General features: G+C 48.0%; 1 protein-coding gene across 4 annotated transcripts in view; it reads left to right on the top strand.

Moving 5' to 3' along the window:
* The first annotated feature begins 1,881 nt into the window (after positions 1-1,881).
* Positions 1,882-20,279, top strand: part of LOC118173816 (rho GTPase-activating protein 7-like) — a 42,709-nt gene continuing 24,311 nt past the window's right edge. Inside the window, exon 1 of one of the 4 annotated variants that reach the window (XR_004754405.1) lies at positions 1,882-2,215. Coding sequence is in view for 2 of the 4 variants with exons in the window: in XM_035338704.1 (XP_035194595.1) it covers positions 2,083-2,215 (133 nt within the window). In the remaining 2 variants the exon portion in view is untranslated. The remainder of the gene's footprint in view (positions 2,216-20,279) is intronic. The other 3 variants (XM_035338704.1, XR_004754404.1, XM_035338700.1) reach the window with 3 other exon arrangements.

Genomic DNA, 20,279 nt, shown 5'->3' with positions numbered 1-20,279 from the left:
GTGTCATGGGGCTGAAGTGGCATTTGGGGAAGAAACTATAGCATTGTCCACACCAGAACCTGCCATCTGGAACTTCTTAGTCACCAAACCCTAAGTGTAGTGAGAAAAGCAGATAGCATTGACTAGTGTTCCTATGTGAGCTTTGGTATGTTGGTACCAACACAGGCCAGGAGGCACCTCCCTGATGTCATCTCCCAGCTCTGGTGCCCTCTTGATTCCCTTTCCTCCCCCAGGGCCAACACCTCCGCAGGCACACTGTTGTGACATTGCTGCCCGGGCACTGGCAGCTTCTCCCCTGGCTGTGGCCACTTGTGCTAGTGCTGCTGGCTGCGAGCTGCACCAAAATTTACTGCTCTGTCTCTGTAAACAGGCTAAAAATATCCCGCTGCTGTTCCTGTGAGGGCCCAGAGCTCAGAGAGGCTGGGAAGGGGCCCGGGGTCAGGCAGCCTCTGGGGACGAGGCGCAGGCAGGGTGCGTGGGGACGGTCCCCCCCAGGCTCTGTGGGGATGGGGCGGGTGGGAAGAGTCCCAGGGCTTCGGCCCAGCCAGGTGCTAGCTCATGCTGTGTTCTGGCCAACTGGGCCAGCGTCTGGGGGCACAGCTCAGGACATTGAGTGTGGGTACGGCCTGGCAGCATGCACTGTGCCCATGCCTCCCAACATCATGAGAAAAAGCTGAGGATTTGGGTTTTAAAACAATTCTTTGGGTACTTCTGAGCTAGCAGAAGTGTAAGGAGAGGGGAGCTGAGTGTTGAGCCCAGGGAGGACCCAGAACTAGCAGCAGCCCCAGCTGTTGGCAGCTTTTTCCTGCTTTTAGAAGAGTGATGTTGCCCAGCATAGGAATGTTAGAAGCTGAAGTCATTGTTAACTGGGGTCCTGCAGGCAATACCCTCTGAAGGGCTGTAGGAGATGCTGGGCAGCTGGGCTGGGTTTTTCTGGGTGCTAAGTGCCCTAGAAGGTGAGACTAAAATCTGAGCACCACAGAGTACGAGAGCTGGAGGCTTAAACAGCCTGAGGGAGGGCGTCGAGGCAGGGAGTCAGCTTCATTTTGTCTCTTATCTTTCTCTCATAGTTCGAAAAATGGCTGAGTTATCATGCTTTGATATTATGTTTCTTTAAATTGATTTTTAATGAAAAACATTCCTGGTCTATGCCTTAACATAGAAAATCTCAAAGGAAGAGGGAATAGGTCCAAAATCGTGAGTAAATGCACATGGAAGGCAATCTCATTAAAGCCCAAATGTCTTCATAGCATCCTCTGGTGTGGGGGGGGGCGGCCCCGGCCCAAAAAAAAAAAAAAAATCCAATGAAGCCCAAACCAGCCAGCACTCCAGGTGGGCTGCTGTGGGACCCAGCCCTGCACGCTGACCCCTTTGTGTCTGTGTCTCTGCAGCCAGCCTTGCCACAAGCCCTCTCTGCAAGTATGCAACAGTGCCTGCTCAAATACACCAGGCAGCTAGACGTTTTATTGCAAAATAAATTCAAACCATGATCAGCTGCCTGCTCTCTATCCAGAATAAATTTGGTGTGGAGGTTGTCTAAAACAAAATATATTTTTGCTGCTTGAAACAGTTTCAGTGTAAGGACACTACATTTAGCATATTTTTCCCATTGCCTATGGTAAAAATACAGCTGAGTATCAGGGGTCATGCCTACATTAATAGCACTCAGCAAAGCGCTTTGCACTGAGATCATTCAGTTGGGCAGTTCTCCAGTTAATTGAGGATTTCTCACTGTCGTAGCTCTAGTGCTTCAAGTACCTCTGTGCGTTTCAGGATTCTCCATCCTGCATCTGATTTAAACTATATGTTTCCTGTACTTATTTCCTGACAGTATTTCTTGCCAGGGCCCACACCACCCACACATTTGGCACTGTCACTTTCAATCCCCATTGCAAGCGTGTTTGCTGAGCCTGCTGCGGGATGGCAGGCAAAGGGACCGCTGGTGAATGCCGAGGAAAAGGGAAAGGAAACAGCACAGTGAAGGCTGCCGAGATGTGAAGAGGGACTGCAAGAGGCTGTGACTGCGCTGCGCTCGCCCTCTTCCCAGCGAGGTTTCTCCACCCCGTCCTGGGTGGGATCTCCATGATCCTGCTTAAAGCCAAGCAGGCGGGCTTGGAGCCCGGTCGCCCCAGGCAGGGTTTGCTGGCTTGCAGGGACACGGGAATAACTTCTGTGCAGGGCAGTGACACGGCTCGGTTCGCTCTCCCCATGGAAGGTAGGAAGAGGTTTCTTTTCTTCCCTTGCTTGCTCTGCACCTCCAGTGTTATTAACCAGAATATAGGGTGAGAGCTGCTTGGGGGCTGGCGTGACAAAAGTGGGTCCAGCTGCTCCCTCTTGGTTGCAGCTCTTGTGCTCTTGCAGGGTTAGACAGAAAGCGGGAAATTTTTCCACTGGCAGATTTTATTCGGAATTTCGAAAATAAAATGCAGTTATGGGAAACTGTGAAACCCTGAGCGTTCCCAAGTCAGGGCCAGGGCCCCTCACGCCGTGCCTCAGCCCGACCTGCCCGAGCCGGGCCGGCTTCGCCTCTGGGGGGCAGCAGCCGCCTGCGCGGCGCCCACACGGCCGGGCCCGGGGCTGGGGCGGCTTCGGCAAGCGGTTCCGGCCCGGGGAGCCCGGCGCTGGGTGCCCCCGGCAGGAGCTGGGTGCCCCCGGCAGGAGCTGGGTGCCCCCGGCAGGAGCTGGGTGCCCCGGCAGCCGAGGCTGCTCCCCGCCGCCCCTGCCCGCAGCCGCGTGGGGGCCCTTTCGGCAGGGCCACCGCGGGGAGTGGAATCGTGTTTCTCACCCTTCGCCCCTCTGTAAAATAAATCAAGCTGAGTTTTCAGCCCTCTGTTTGAAGGCACTCTCCGGCCAAGTTTCGAGTCGATTTATTTCTAGTTGTCTTGTGTTGCCCTGGCAGCGCGCCGAACTTGAGAGGAACCCGATCGGCTCCAGGATGGAGCATCTTGCTCCACTCGGGTCCTCCAGGCAGTGGAAAATGTGCATTTTGTTAGGGTGAAAAAACACTTATCTTTCAGAAATGAATCAATTGATGGCATAAGCTATAAATCATGACAAGAACGGGCAGTGTTCCTAGACTACATTGAGAGGAATTCACCACAAGAATGCTTTGCACTTGAGCGCTGACACAATGAACGCAGGGCAGAGCAGCGTGGGACAGGAGGGCCCGGTTTGTGTGGGCAGGGGATTGTGGCTCCCCCATGGGTAAATGGTGTTGAATAAGCAGCTGTTTCAGGCATTAAAACAAAGTTTTCTGACAGGTGGAAGACGAAAGACAGGTCCTACTGACACCTCAGTAAGGTTCTTCCTGTGGTGCCTGATGTCTCATGGCTGCTGGAGTTGGGATGACCTGAGCAGCTTGGCACAGTCCAGCGACGTGAAGCACCCTAAGCAGGCCTGATTTCAGCTGCCTGGGTGCCAGGGAAGCCTCAGCACCTTGCTGCTCATGGCTGCTGGCCTTGCCTGTCGGCAGGGAGGCCCCACTGGGTACTAGGGCTGCGGTTGGGTGACAGGGAGCTCCACAAAGGGGCTGCTGCTTATGTGCTGCATGACAGCCGCCAGCTTTCCTTCATGGATCGTCTCCAACAAGAGCCAGGACCCTCTGAAACCTGACCTTCTTTTCTCAGCTTTACACATTGTATTTAGTAATTGCTCCTCTCCTCCGTCGGTGAGCAGCACGGTTACCAGATGATATCCTTGACTTACGCAGCCTAGCCTTGTGTGATGGGGCCTTTCCATTTGTTAGGCAAAGCCTATTGGCTTAATTTCTGTATCATTATTCAAGCTGATACTGAATAGGCCACTGATGGTGGTGCATGAAATTGAATAGTGTGGGGAAAAAAAAGGCTGACACATGAAGTAAACCCTTGTAAAGGCTGGGCAGGGGGTGGAGGTGAACGTGAAATGCCCTGCGGTGCCACAGGCACTGCTCCACCTCAGTGGCTGCAGGCGGGGTTTCGGGCAGGGACACCTGAGCTGGTCACACAACAGCAGCGATGGCTGCTGGGGGGACACAGGCTGGAAGCCACGTTAGAAGTGAATGGCCAAGCTTGTCTCAAGCCCACCTCACTCTCGTGCCACCGCACAGACTCTGGAGGTGACACTGGCAGTATGGTTCCCTCGATGGTTACCTGGGACAGGACATTCCCCACCTACTGCAAAGCACATGAGAGCTGTCTGTCGTGCTGGATATAGCATTGCATCCACCAGCTCCTCTCAGCCTGAACAGAAGTAGACATCGTGTTCAACTTTACACATAAATATGAAATTATGCATAAAGAGGAGTCTGAAGAGGCTGTAACGTGAGTTGTGGCTGATTGTCCAGAGATGGTGCCAAGCACCTGTCACGTACAGCCTCCTCTGGGCTGTCGGGGTGACCACTAGGTGTCACAGCCTGCTTGGGTTTGCAGCAGGGGACCAGAAGTGTCACCAGTGCTGGGGACCCTCACCCAGAGCAGGCAGCAAAGCTGTTCCTAAAGTTGTTCTGTTGGAGCGAAGTGAACAAAGAGGAGCTTTGTGGCTCCTCGTTTTTTAATTTATTTATTTATTATTATTATTTTTTATTTGGGAAACGTTCTGAGATCACACACGTCATTTGGCAAAGTCAGTGATGCCACCAGGTGAACAGAAGTCCCCTTGCTGCCAGCACCATGGGACCCAGCTGTTGGCAGGCTTCCAGCTGCCCTCCTTCTGATGCAGCAAATGGCAACCTCCATCAGCTTCGGGTAGTTTAGCAGAGCACCCTATGTGTTTTTCAAAAGCTCCTCATCAAAAGGGACGCATTTCACTGTCAGTCCCACTTGTACAGGCAAGAGGCAAAAGGAGGGCAGAGCCCGGGCAGATGTCTGGTGCTGGACCCGGTGTTAGCCATGTCAAACAGCTATTTATAGGTGAATGGGAACCTACCCCGACCGTGCGCTTCCTCTCTCGTCTGAGCTGAATCTCTAATCAGTTTGACAGCACAGGGAATGTTAATTCTGCATGCTTTTTGGTTGGACATTGTACTGAACAGCGGTAGAATATACAAGTGGTTAGGGCTGGGCTGGCTGGTACTGGGGTATGCAAGTCATATGGAAAGCTTCTTAAAGTTTTATTAAAAGTGGGTATATTGTTAAAAGACTAGAAATAAGGTGCAGTGTGAAGGGTTTGCTGAATAAATAAGTGAATTACAGTGCTTAAAACCTCCTGGCAGAAGCGATTTACGTGCAGACCCAAGGCCACCCCACCACCAGTAATCATGCAGTTTTTCAGTGAAGTGCACCTGTGGAAGTAAATACAGGAGTCATTCTCCATCAGAAATGAAATGTTTTTGACAATCTCAAACTGAACAAATAGTACATTCTGGTGTTACCTGGGCTGGTATTCATTTCTCCTGTCTCGTAGTGCGTAGCATTGCTCATCTTGATTCCAGGACTAGCCCAGCCTGAGCAGGGACGTCCCCTCTGAACACTGCTGTTCAGCCTGGAAGGCAGCTCTGGGACAGGACCCAACTCCTGCCTTGCATGTGGGGACATCTGGCAGAGGTGAGCGCGTTGTGCAGGAGGCAGGACCACGCACTGCATGTAGAGGATGGGAGCTGCCACCCACCCCACCCCAGTGCTGCTTCTTTCTCCCCACGTCCAGCCAACAAGGCTCCTCCCGTGCTGTTTCTGCCTGCTCTGTAAGCATGTGCATTGCTTCATGACAAAGATGCTGTGATAGGGTGTAAGGTTTTTTTTTTTTTTTTTTTTTTTTTTTCAAAAGGATCCATAATTTAATAAAAAGAAAGATTCCTAACAAGCCTGTAACAAGCCTTCAGGCCTGTACAAGCCTGAAGCAACCCAGAAAGAAAACTCATTTTGAATTTCAAATGTCCTTCAATCCGCAGCAGATTTGTTCTTGCACTTGCAGCCCTGCTGATGCTGCGGACCCAGTGTCCCTCATCAGAGCAACGTAGTGGAGGGCTCTGTATGTTCAGTGCTTTAGCTGATTAAGCTACTAATTGCTGAGGCTAAGAGAGTTGTTTGATGCAGCTGGAAGGAGAAATCGCAGGGATTTGCCTTGAACTGTTTCCAACCTGATCGGACGTTAAACAAAGAACTCTGAGAAATTTAAATGACAGCTTGTGACGGGCATGTCAGACACCGCTCTGCAAGCGTACTGAGGGCCTCACCCCGCTGCAACAGACACGATGGATGGGGCACAGCTGCAAACCATTTCCTTCTATTAATTTTCACCACGAGTCTTTCTGAGCTGTAACACGTTAGCATTTTGCTGTGGCTCGGATTGCCTGGTTTCAGCTCTGGGGAAACAGCGTGTCCTCTCTGGGTTTCAGAGAGGCACGGCTTCTCTGGTGGGGCTGGGAAGGTGGGTGCTCAGGAAGCATGCAGAGAGAGGAGGCAAGGTGAGCTGCATATAAACACCAGGAGAAACAGCTTTCTGGGCTGTCCCCTGAGATTGCTAAGCCTTAGCAAGGTCCTCGTGGAGGAGACAGCGGGGTGTCTTCACGTCCAGTTTGTTGGTGGCTCTCAGGGGCTGGCCTGGGCTGTGTTGCCCTTCCCTGGAATAAATACCCCAAATAATTTGGGGTAATCAAGAGCACAGCACCCCTGCACTGGGATAGAGCAGAGGCTGGAGCTGGTGGCTGGGGTGTCCGCATGAAGGCTCACCAGTGAACGCAGATGGGATGTTCTGCCCCAGCCTCACGTTACGGCCAGGAGGAGAGGAATGAGCTCTTCTGTGTGGAGGTGAAAGTGGTGGCATGGGAGGGTGGTATTTCCTAAGGGATTGGATTCTTTGGGATGGTGCTGGGACTTAGAAGTCTTTGGGGAAGAAAACAAACAAACAAACAAAAAAAAACACCACCAACTTGTAATTAACATAAATCTAATTTTCTGCAGTTATTACCAATCTCAGATTTAATTCTGCAGCATGACTAAACTGCGAGGCCCTCACACTGGCATGTTTAATATGTACTAGCTATATACCGGCATATATATTAAACATAATTTCCAGGCACATTAGGGCTTCTTAAGGAAAGTGCAGATAATAACTCTGGGTGCTCTGCAGGGGGAATATGTGAGTGCAGAAACATGCAGATCCCTGCCTTTCCTTTTGTACGTGTATTTTTTCATCCTTGTGCTGTTCTGGCATCCCCAGACGTGTCAGCATTTGATTTACACCAGTGGAAGAGCTGAATCCAGAGCCTGGCAAGGAAAACTCACCAAGTAAATCCCTCCTGGCACCTCGCACACTCTCGCAGCACCCTCTGGCCTGGCTGGGCTGGGTTTGGTGCATGCAAAGCTCACAGGGCATCTGCGCCTGCTGTGTCTGTCCTTTCCAATGGCAAGGGACTTCTAGTGTGGGTCAGGCTCCTGGTGGGCAGAGCTCATCCACCTGAGGGAAGAGAAATTCCTCGCTGGGGCCTTTACTGTAAGCAGTTGGATGGTGAGGAACGTGATGGCTCTGTTCTAGGGGCCGTTCCTGGCCAGATGAGGCTGTGATGATGCCCCAGAGCCCGAAGGTCTCCAAGAGGAAACAAACCCCCTAAAACCAGCTTTGTGCCTTTTGAAAGTGCCCAGGAGAGGAGCCGCCTGACATCTACTAGAAATAAGTACCTGGGAGTCTATGGTCTCAGTGGAGGAGTGGTTCCTCCATGAGGAATTCTTCCATTCAGCTCGGTGCCTGTGGGGTGGTTCCTCCTCCACCTGGTGGCCGGAGCAGGGATCCCTGTGCAGGCAGGAATAATGGGGGCGTGCTGGCAAGGAACTGGAAGGACTTTGAAATCCTAAAACATCTTTAATGGGCTGCTGAACAGTTCAACACAACTTACGCATAATCTTCAGAGCACACAAGGCAATCGCAAGGTATGGGATCCACCCCTCGGGTTGTCCTGAAGTCACTGCAGGAGCTGGCACACGAGTGATGTCCTGGTGCCAGGAGAAGCGAGTTCGCGATGTTCAGGGAGGAGAGGTCAGCTCTCTTCCTGTTGAGATGTTTTCCAAAAATGCTTGAGCATTTGAGTGGAAAAACGACTGAGGGAGCCATTCAGATTAGGGAACAGGAAATACTGCAATGCCGTTGCTACAGCTGGGACAGCTGAAAGGAGAGGCAAGATGTTGTCAGGTAGGGCTGGTCAGCACGCTGCTGGGCCAGCAGCTCACGGGGCTTCTTGTCGGTGCTGCACACAAGGACGTCCCTACCCAGCAGGGATTGGCAGTCCTGTGCCAGCCTGGACGTCTGAGCCAAGGTGCTGGGCTTCTTTCATCTCAGGTCCTACAAACACGGCACCAGTGTTCAGATGTGTCCTTCAAGCCTTGAACTTTCAGTATTTCCACTGGTGGACAGTGAAAACTATGGCACTAAAATCATACATTTTATGGAGTGTAAGTTAGTAGCAGACTTTCCAGTGCCAGATTAGTTATGGGATGAAATTAGCTGTTCGTGCCTAACGTCAGCCCTGCTCTTGGGTCTTTCTCTCTTTCAGCAAATTTATGCTCATGTTCCTGCCATCCAAACGACTCCTCTATCCCCAACTTCACAAACTGTCCAAGCATGGTCTGCTTGCTACTATTTATTGCTAAATTGGAAGACAGAAGCTACTTTTTTTCTAAAACACAAAAGAGATTTGGGAGCCTAAATTCCATTCATATTCACCTCAAGCAAGTTTCAATGGAGCTTAGAGAGTCTAAGAAATGTAGATACTTCTGAAAATGTCACCCGAGCCGTACCTGCAGGGTCTGACATTACCCAGCCACCTGAATTGCTACGGCAAGTTCCCTGTGCTGCCGAGCCAACCTGCTTGCTGTGAAGCTTGCAGAGCATTAAGTATGCACATACTGAATGTATGCTAATGGTGGAGAGGGAGAATGCCTCAAAGTGGAAACCATCGTGCATTTCAATGTGTTCTTCTTCAAAACTTAAGAGAGTTCATCTCTACCCTAAGCTTCACAATAGCAGCTTCTCCTGAGCTCCCAGGGAGCGGTTTTGGAGGGGCTGTGTGGTGCTTTTTGCTTTCCTGTAGTCCCTTCCATGTTCTGTGCAGGGCAGAGATGAGACAATCAGGGAGCTGTATCCTTTTGAAGAGAGATCTCCTGAAGAATGAGTGGCCAAGGGAGAAGTGGGCAGAGCTTGTAACACCACTAGGGTTGGCCCCTGGTTGTGACAAGGTTTTTGAGAGAGTTTTGTCTTGGGCATGTCTGTGAAATGAACAATTGTGTTCAGCTTCGTTAGAAGATTACTGTGAAATAACACAGGCAAGAAGCAGATCTGTTTTCTGAATATTTTATGAACTTGCTGCTTAGGTTTCTATGTGTGTTACTTGGTAGTGAGCACAGCTTGGAAAAGCAGTCAGTCTAGCTTTGACCCCAAGACCATTCCGGGAACAAGCAAACACAAATAACCCTTTCCTAAAAATGTTCTTTGCAACCCCGCCCTTGAGAAACGATCTTCTCTGGAACGATGCAAGTCTGGACAGCATTGGCAGTCAAGGGCTGAACTTTAGCTCTCGTCCATGCACAGCAGTTACTTTTATGGCACCAAGAGCTCCCAGGAGTCAGGGGGCGAATTGCTGAGAGGCCACGTACTGCCCAGAGTGGACGCGGATTGCAGCATCTGGCTGCTTGTCCCTGCGACCCTGTGGGCTGGGGGACAAGAGGCTGGCGTGTGGCCTCCGTGACGGCAGCAACAGGGTTTTATCCCCACCCAGAGCTCCTCTCTGGACATGTGCAGGATACAGAGGGCCCCTCTCTGTACCTGTGTGGCAAAGGATTTAAACTGCAAAATCTGTGTGCTGCTGTGAACACATCAGCGCTGTGAGCAGAGTCTGCGCACCTGCAGTCAGGAGCTCTGCTGTGCCGGTTAGTTCTCTGAATTGGTGAGTCTTTTGTGCTCCTTGCCAGTGAAAAAACATAGAATTAGGCGCCGTGTGATTTCCACAGATACTCTAACTTCTGCATAGCAAGCCCTTAAACCACTGACATAGTGATCTGACTTCAGTGGAGACAAGGGTGGAAATAGAATTGAGTGGTTCCAAAAAGAGCAGCCATCAGACCTCAGCTGTGTTCTGATTATTTTCTTTTAATTTGCTTCCTTCTCATTGCTTTTTTTTTTTTTTTTATATACAGAGACATAAATAATGTTAAATTCCAGATCACCCCTGGGTCTGAAATTTAGCTGTAACAAGGACTCCTGCCAATTTTTACAAAAGGACTTTGCTAACATGAAAGAAAAATAGCTCATCCATAATAAATGCTTCTCCTGACCCATGTTCTCCTTTTGCATTTAAGGTCAACCATCTCTGAAAGGAGAAAAAAAAGTTAAAGGATATGCAGAGAGTCAGCTGCAACAACAACCCAAACCCCTGGATGAAGGTCTTCCCATCAGGGTTTTGAGTTTTAGACTGTTCACAGCTGCCACTGCATTTTTAACTTGGCCTGAATAATGTAAATACTGGGCTGTGTAGTGCTTTCCTTTACACTGGTGTAAATCTAGGTTAGAGCTTAAACCTTGACTTGAACATGCACACATGTTATCCCTGGGATCTCAACAAGACAGCATGCGGTATAAAATTAATCATGGGTGTAAATCTATGCAGGACTTCTGCCCAGTTCTGCGAATTTGACTTCAGATGACCTCAGAGCAGTTCCTCTGGATTTCAGCTTGTGCAACCCAGGCAGAATTTGGCTGAGTGCTTTCTGCTGTACCCATGATACTGGCCAAGAGCAGCTGTTTGGTTACAAACTGATCAGTTGGAAATTCTTCCATTTTTCTCTCTTTTTTTTTTTTTTTCGATACGTTTCTCTGTCCTGCCAGAGAAAATACCTACAGGTTTTATAAGCAGTTTATTCTGCTGCTGAACAGATAATGCAGTCAGAAGGGCTAAAGTAGATGTTCTTTGTGCAGGTATCTCCACCTTATGTTAACTCCTTTCTCCAAGGCCATGCCCGCATGATTCAAAGCAGGACCAGTGAATAATTAGGATGTGGTGGGAGCTGGCTGGATATGAAGTATCATCATACAGTGGCCAATTTAAAATTCTACCCATGGCTACATGAAGGTGCTAAAACGCAGTTGACAGAGGACTGGCTGGTTCAGAAGGCTGGCAGCAGGACAGACGCTGGTTTAAGGTCTGCACTCACTTCCTGCGTGTCTGATCGAAGTTAATTTTCTTTAGAGGATCACAAAATTGTTGAGGCTTGAAGGGACTTTGTGATCAGTCAAAGGTTACTGAGAGTGGCCGCACAATGACATCGGCCAGCTCCCTCCGTGCCTGTGGGTTCATCCCGTCAGGGCTGTGGGCAGGGACTGTTGTCTTGGATGCTCAATGTTGGGCAGCTCACCAGGCTTTCCCCTATGTGCAGTCAAAGGAAACCAGTTTTCAGAGATTTTCCTGAGATTTTTTCCAGGGTTTGGACATCTTAGGTGAAATACTAAAAGGATGACTCTGATTTTCAAAAGTTTTCTTTTCAGAGACGGTTAATGTGCACATGTTCAAATCAGTTGACACAATCCTGAGTAGGCAAAGAACACAACTGTCAGTGAGCTGAGATACTTGGGTCCCCCGCTGTTCAACGCCCCAACCGAAGGAGCATTCATACCTTCAAATGCTCCCTGAGCCCCGTGGCCCCGTGCTTCCTCCTCCCACTCAGGAGGGGAGTTTGGTTTGCTCAGAGGGGTATGCCACCCTTTGATGCTCACTGCTGGGTTGAAAAAAGGGCCAAATTCCTCATGTTTCTTGAAATAAACTTGCAAACCCCTTGAACTTCCTGTGCTGGAGGAATATGTTTACACATTTTTTCATTCCATTTGTCTTCCTGAGGCTGTGAGAGAGCTGGCAGTGTGGGTAAGGGGAGGGCTGCCTGGGAGCTGCGTGACCAGCGCATCCCAGGAACACCCTGACGAGTCCCATCCACTTTGCACTGTGCAGCCAGGTTGTAAATGCACTCAGGAGCCCATTTCAGCTTTGGTATGTGTAAATCGCTAGAAAACAAATCCAAAGGAAAAACAGAAATTTGGCTGAAAATGTTTTGGTTTAAATTAATTTCACTGCTAAAATGTTTTCTACTGAAAATACGTGAATGGTTCTACTCCTGGCTTTCAAAACTGTTAGTTTTGGTTTTCTGAAGACAGTCTGGTACCAGCCTTAGGATGGGCCACAAAGTCCATCTATCCCAGTAATTTTTGGAAGGGCAAGGAATTCTTTAATGAAATACCCTTTATATGAAGGTCACGGCAGGAAAAAAAAAATAATCTTTTGTATTATGTTATCTGTACTTGCAAAGACTTCCAGGACGCCAGTGCCTGCAGCCTGCGATAGAGAACTGCTCTTCGGTACCGTCTGAAGTCAGGGTAGTCAGAAGGAACAGCATTTATCAGAGGAAAGAAAAAGGCAAAACACAAGGAGGGGAGTTTACTCGTACACCTAAATTAAGGTGTATAGCTTGATTAAAAGGTGTTAGTGATTGGAAGAAGCTCTTTAACATAGAGACCATCTTTGCTCTGAGGCTGTAGTGCTCGCAGGTCTCGTGGGTGCCATCACCAGGTACGTGTAATTATGTCACTAGTTCCAGGGCTGTTAACACAGGCAGCATGGCAGGAGAGGAATTACTAAGGGTAGCTGACTGAGGATAATGGATAGTGGGATGAAATTGAGAGGAAAAACTTAATTGGAATTAACTGGCTGAGAAAAGCCTCTTGATCTGTCAGACAGTGAAATTGCCTCCCAAGAGCAATGGTATAGTCCCAGCCACGTGGGCATTTAAAGCCAGGCTAATGTCTATGATTTCCTGAGTTAACTGGAGTATCTCAGTAATTGGAACTGACACAAAGATTTATCTCCTTTGATTGACTCGCTTTCACAGAGGCTCATCTCTTTGTGGTACCGCACAGAGCTTTCAAGGCAGCTGTTTGCACTTAAACTGCCAGAAGCGGACAATATGTATCCATTTCAGCTCTTCAAATGCATTCTTTGAAAAAACACTTAAATCACTGAAATAGACAGTGCTAATCAGTCTGCAGGAAAATGGAGCATCCTTACCTGGGGCTCACTGCCATAAATCTTCCTGTGGCAACGCTCAGCTCTCATACGGCTGTAGAAAGCCATTTCGGTGCATTACTGCCAAATGCCCAATCACCCTGAAAAATTGGGCTGGTTTTGGCCAAGCCTATAAAAGGAAAGGATGTTTGGCCAAACGTATAAAAACAAATGGTTGGCATTTCAGCAGAAGCTGCCATTTGCAATAGAGAAGGATTAATCATACTAATGATGGAAATGATATCCCACACTGATCTCAGAGAAGATTGCGCCGCAGCAGGATGGCCCTGAAGGGCGAGTTTTGGAAGGAGGCTTTGCGTTCAGCTTTGCCCAGCTTTTGCTTCAGCTTTGTGACCTTGGCCAACAGCAGCCTATCTGCTCTCTCACTTTGTCCTCTTTGATTCAGCACGGCTCTCCAGAGCAACACCTTCCTCCAGTATTTTGGGGCTTTTTACAGCATGCTAGTTAGTGCATGAGATTTACGGGATATGCCGACGTGCATCCGGTTGGAAGCGCATAAGGAGGAGTAGGCTATTGCTCCCAAATATGAAATCAGCTTGGCACGTTTGCTAACTGCAGTGCCTCGGCAAGCTTCAGGTCGTAGCTGGAGGCTGTTTGGTCGTGTTTGCAAGGTTGGAGAAGGACTGACTCACAGCCTCACTTCCCAGCTTGGAGGTACAGCCTCTCACAAGCTCACTGGCCTGGAGGGGCACTTTTCCGTGGTGAATAGTTACACAACCTCACTCTACAGGGAGAGACATCAGAGTGGTGCTCCCAACTTTCCTGCAGGTTCCTTTTTGAGCAAGTTGCTTCATCTGTGGCCATTCCCTCACACTTGTACCTTTGCTGGTCTACTGGCAAAGGAGAGCCTCACTGTCCTTTCCGTGCATGTGCCACCTGGAACAGGGGGGCTTTATGTTGTGACAGTTTTGCTAACACTTAAACCTGGCTGAGGTCTTGCTCTCCCTCATTATGCCCTGAAGGTCACAAATGGGTAGAAATGTGTGTCCATGCTCCTCAGCATGCTCCGTCGGCCACAGCCACTCTTTGCCTGCAGGCTGACATGGAAAGTGTTAGGGGTGAAGGACATTTCCTCCACACCAGGGTGTGTGAGGGAATGGTTTGTTTTCTTGCTTGCTCTCGCTATGGCTTCTTGGGCTGGCGCAGTGAGAAAGAGGAAGCAAGAGAGCAAAGCAGCTGGGAAAACAGGAGGACTCGTCCCTGGGGGACTGGGGACAGAGCCACTGCTGGTGGAGGGGCCCCTGCTGTTCACTGCCTAAATGAGACCTACCTAGGGAAAAGAATGTAATAAAATGTGCTACTTTTTTGCCTGGAATGTTGTCAGGTATTGCACTATGAGGATAATATTGTGATTTAAAGAGTGAACGGTTATAAAGAAGCCTGCATTTCACTGCAGTTCTTTTCCAAACTATAATTTCTTCTGCTACGAGAGGGTTGGGTTAAATATAGCTGTATAGGTCTAGGGAGAAAAAGTTCAAAATTTAAACTGAAAATTAAGGAGAAGAGCTGATGGAAAATGGAACAGGCAGAGGTTATTTAAAGATAAAGAAAAAAAAAAGAGTTAAAAGTACTCTTTGAGAACTTTAGGCTTTGGGTAATACCTGCACAGCTGCAGCCAATTGGTGCAATAAGACATTTGAGACAGGTGCACATTCCTTATTATACTCTTCTCTTAAGTTCCTTCAGCCCTTCTACTGTCTGTAAAATGTTCTCAGTAGATGATATGTTCTGCGAGCCTGTCCCTCCAGGAGAATTTTCATGTAAATCCTCTTTTTCAAAAGATACAACCCTTCAGTCCAGAACATCCCCACCTAACCAGCTGGACATGGCCTGTGCAGGGTCTAATCAGGAGTCCTTCGCTGACAGACATGGACCAGATCCAGCCTGTGATGGCCACCAAAGTGCCCCAGAAAAGGAACCTGATGTAAGAAGGTCCCACTGCCATTTCAGACACAGTGTGGCAGGAGCAGCAAGCATCCGCTGCATTTGCTCTCCACTTGCCTTGGGAAGGATTTGCTTCTGGCCCACCATTCCCAGGCAGGTTTTTCCATACCTTTCTTCAAAAAGTCCTTGAAGGGTGCTGGCCTGAAACTGTCCCCTTGTGTCACGTGCCACAGATCCTGTTACTCTGCATGTTGCGCAAGAGCGCAAGTAAATAAATATTGGTTGTAAAATCATTTGGTCTTTGTTAAATCCAGCTAGACTGCTTGGCTTTTAATAGTCTCTGCCCCAGATTTCACGTCTGAACTAGACACAGTGCAGAGACGAATTTCCTTTGATTTGTTCCCGAGTAACTCACCATTTAATTTAATCGAGCGATTCCTTGTTCTCCTATTCTGGAATGATGGATTGTGAAATGTGCTCCTTTAAATTAATCCAGATGCTTGACTTCCGTCAGCAGAGTAATCTTTCTCAGTGGTATGCTAAGTATGCTTTTAAAAGGTATGGTGAATATGAGTGCTATGCACTTGGTTGATGATTTAAGTGTTTACACTTTCTAAACATTGCAGCAATAACAAATACGGCTTAGCTGCATTTTTTATAACATTTCAGAAGTGATCGTTCAAATAACATCAAAGGAACTTAAATGGATTTCTAAATGTGATGTTACAAGTGAGGGCAGCTCCCCTCTCATCAGAAAACCTGCAATTGGAAACAGGGCTGAGCAAAGCTTGTAACATTTCTGAGTGCAGGGTTTCCATAGATCATCCAGAAAGCTTTCTATTGGAGCCATTAATGGTAAAATATTTCATGTGCATGCTGTCCCTGCTTTTGCTGGCTTGATACTGCAAGGGAGCAGTGCCTTTTTTTTTTTTTTTTTTTTTTTTCCTTTGCTGTTTATACTACTCAAATATGAAGTGGGGCATTTCTGAGGAGGAGAGAAGAAGGAGTGTATGAATACTTTGTATTTCCTTTCTGCCCCTTCGTAAGAACAACAAAAAGTTATAGTAAAGTTGAGAAAGTGATACTGATGGAAACCAACCCATCAACTCCTACCAGCCTGGACACTCCGTCGCTGTTACCAGAGGTAAGGACTATCTGCATGCCACAGCTAGAAGTTGCACAGCATTTCCTGGGTCCAGCTGGAAGCAGTAGCCATTCCTAAAAGTGGGAAGACAAGGTGAATGCTTTTGGCACTGAAATATGTGGCAATGCTTTTTCGGCAAAGGTAAATGGTACTAAGCTTTTGGCAACACATGAACTGCAGCACTTGTCTACCAATTCATGCTTGGTGCGTTTACACCAACAGAAAATGACACATCTAACAAGTGACCGTGGCTGAAATCTGTGTTCCTACTTTGCATGTATACGTCGTGTGTGTTGGAAAGGGCATTTGACTGGAATCAGAAGGCCCGAATCCTTTTACTTCACCACTAGTGGTAGACACAGAGATGGTATCTTCTTCGCAAAACAGATTTACTGAGAAATATATTAAGGGTTTGTATTATCCAAAATATTAGATCAATATTTTTAGTTTCACAACAACATGAAGTTTTCCAAAAGCAAGTGCTGAATTCTGCACCTGGGGATGGGGCAACCCTGGCTGTATGTACAGACTGGGAGGATGAGAGGTGGGAGAGCAGCCCCACAGGACAGGAATTGGGTATTCTGGTCGATGGCAGGTTGAATATGAGCCAGCAGCAGGCCCTGGCAGCCAGGAGGGCCAACCTTGTCCTGGGGTGCATCAGGGACGGCACTGCCGGACGGTGGAGGTACGGGATTGTGCTGCTCTGCTCTGCGCGGTGCTGGTGCGGCCTCACCTCCAGTCCAGTGCTGTGGGAGTTTTGGGTGCCAGGTGGTGATGGGTCTGGAGGGCAAGACATGTGAGGAGTGGCTGAGGTCCCGTGGTTTGTTTGGTCCAGGGCATAGCAGGCCGAGGGGAAGCCTCATGGCGGCCTGACGAGGGGAGCGGAGGGGCAGGCGCTGAGCTCTGCTCTCTGGGGACAGCGACAGGACCTGAAGGAATGGCATAGAGCTGGGACAGGGGAGGGTCAGGCTGGGTGCTAGGAAAAGGTTCTGCACCCAGAGGGTGGTCGGGCACTGGGACAGGCTCCCCAGGGCAGTCGTCATGGCCCTGAGCCTGCTGGAAGTCAAGAAGTGTTTGGACAACGCTCTCAGACACACGGTCTGATTTTTCGGTGGTCCTGTGTGGATCCAGGAGTTGGACTCGATGATCCTTGGGGGTCCCTTCCAACCCAGGATATTCTGTGATTCTATGAATAGGTTTTGTACAAAGCAAGAAACTAAGCTCTTCAGCAGGGCACACCTTTCAAGGCATGTGCTGACATACTGGTATTGGCAGGGTGATGTTTTTCTTGATCCTTTTAAAGCCTTTTACGCACAGAATGTATACATGACTTGGTACATTGACTAGGTAGCTAAGGTGTACCATATAGCTTCTAAATTTTCACTCTGTACCTGCCTATGACATTTGACTCAAGTAATTTTGTATATATTTGGCAGAGGGAATGGCATGTTTATTTTCTAATATTCTGACTTAACCAGCTTTATCTGCCTCATTGCTTAAAAAAGAAACTGAAGAATTGAAGTCCACATCTTACTTCTTGCCAGCCTTCTCCCAGGAAAACACATACTGTTGTAACCTGCCAATGCCATGTCTCATACTAGCCAACACAGCCAACCCATCTAAGGGAAAATTATTTGGCTCAAGAAACGAGGAACTGTGTTATGCCTGGATACAAATAAGAACATAAACCTCCCACCATAAGTAGGTTGGCACCAAGCTTTACTTCAGTCTTAAGGAAAGACTGGATAGTAATTAAATCTGAAGTGAGCTGAGGCAAACCTCGACCTTTTGATCTGAAATGCTTTTATTAATGGTTTTTAGTGGTCCGGCTGTTTTACTGTCGTCAGTATTTCTTCTCTGAACATCTTCTTCAAATCCAAAATGTGTGAAATGCTGTTCTTTTGAGTTTTGGAAGTCTGTAATGACAAAGGAGTTTGATAACCAAAACCAAAGGCTTCAAAGTCTTCAAACCAGGCCACACGGGCCCAAGTTGATGTGCAGTAGCACCTGGATAGTGGACGCCTTTTACACCTGTCACCTGGCAGTGGGCACCTCATGATGGACTGGAGGTGTTATAGAAGATAGAGCCAGAAGAGTGAAGAGAGTGTTGGTGGCTTCAGCACTGACTTCAGGTTCTCTGCTTTCTCCTAAAATGCAAATCACGACTAAAGGCTTGGTGTCTCAGACACTTGCTCCGTAAGTATTTAGCTCATCTCACAGGGTTTTGCCCGTGGTGCTAAGAACCTCTAAGATGCTTGCCAAGAGCTTTGCATAAGCTGTTGTGTGCTGCAGCCACTCCATAAGCTGCTTCAGTGCTGAGCTCAGTTTGGGCCAACCAGCTGGGGCACTCTTGACATTTCTGGATGTCTTCTAAACATGTAATGCTGATAGAAATGTTGTTTAAATATTTGTGAGTTATTTAAAAATACTGCGTCAAATAAGCAGCCTTGTGACGCCCGACAGATATCTGGATAGGATGAGATCTTGGAGAAGGAGGAGGAGGTCACTATGGGTTATGTACACAACTTTAAGTCTGACAAGAGACATGTTGGATCCATGAAACACAGAGCAAAACGAGTCCCATGCTGGAAGCAGTGTGCCCCGGTGCTCTGCAGCGCATGGCTGTGCAAGCAGAAGCGCTGGCTGGAGAGGCGCTGAACAGGCTGCCAGTTGTCCCTGTCCCAATTTCGAGCTATTTAGGCACTCTTAATGTTTTCCCCGACTTGGCACCCATCTGCATTTTTAGGAAGCTAAATTTTAGGAAGCTCAAGGGAATGAGTTTACAATCCAACAATGATTAAGGCTTTTCAGCTGTTTCTTTTCAGTAGTGTTAGAAGTATTTTAAGTCAGGATTGGTGGGTGCTGGACAGAGGGGGAAAATGGAATCCCTGTGATAAATGTGAGAAATAGACATTATTTATTAATCATACTAAATACTTATTTTCTGAGTTTTAAAACATTCATAAATTGTTTTAAAAGCTGCTTTCATATGTGAGCTGTATTATCCTCTTTTATTAAATGCCTATTGTGTACAGATTAAAATCGGCCACCAGGCATTGCTGAGATACATTATCATAGAATCATATAATCATAAAATCATTCAGGTTGGAAAAGACCTCTAAGATCATCTGGTCCAACCTTCAACCTAGTACTAAAGTCCACCTCTAAACCATGCTACTAAGTTCTACATTTACTTGTTTCTTGAAGACCTGCAGGGATGGTGACTCAACCACTTCTCTGGCCAGCCTATTCCAATGCTGCACAACTCTTTCAGTACAGAAATTTCTCCTAATATCCAATGTAAACCTCCCCTCATGCAACTTGAGACCATTTCCCTTCGTCTTATCACTTGTTGCTAGGGAGAAGAGCCCCATCAGCAGAGGGATTATAGCATGAGGTTTATAGTCTGTAAAAGAGGCTGGGCCTACCATTGCATCTGAATCTAGCTTTATGTTGCCTTTGCATTGATTTTAAGCCAATTCCAGACCTACTGTAAAAATGAGTTACATGATTAGGGCACCAGTGTCATTTTGCCATTTGCAACAAGAGTTGCTATTGTCATGATCTGTATAATGGCTGCAGTTGAAGAACCTCTTTCTAGACAGCACATTTTCACAGAATCGCAGAATGATAGGGGTTGGAATGGATGTCAAGAGATCACTGGGTCCAACCTCCCTGCCAAAGGAGGTTCCCTATAGCAGGTTGCCCTGGTAGGTGTCCAGACAGGCCTTGAATATCCCCAGAGGAGACTCCACGACCTCCCTGGGCAGCCTGTTCCAGTGCTCCATCACCCTCACCGTGAAGAAGTTCTTTTGCATGTTGGTGCAGAACTTCCTGGGCTCCATTTTGTGGCCATTGCCCCTGTCTTGTCCCCACAGACCACTGAAAAGAGGTTGGCCAAATCGCTCTGTCTCCCACACCTCAGGTATTTATACACATTGATGAGAGCCCCTCTCAGTCTTCTTTTCTCCAGGCTGAACAGACCCAGGTCTCTCAGCCTTTCCTCAAAGGGGAGATGCTCCAGGCCCCGTATCAATGTTGTGGCCCTCCACTGGACTCTTTCCAGGAGATCCCTGTCTTTTTTGTACCAGGAAAATGTACATTTGGAAAATGGATTTGGAAGTTATTAGTGCTATTTTGCAATTTGTTTTCCAGATTCTGATTTGTCGTGCCTTCCTTCCTTCCTTCCTTCCTTCCTTCCTTCCTTCCTTCCTTCCT

The sequence above is a fragment of the Oxyura jamaicensis genome, chromosome 13 (genome assembly GCF_011077185.1).
Source record: "Oxyura jamaicensis isolate SHBP4307 breed ruddy duck chromosome 13, BPBGC_Ojam_1.0, whole genome shotgun sequence".
NCBI lineage: Eukaryota > Metazoa > Chordata > Aves > Anseriformes > Anatidae > Oxyura > Oxyura jamaicensis.
Note: the sequence above shows the minus strand (reverse complement) of the source record. Positions and strands in the feature narration are given on the sequence as shown.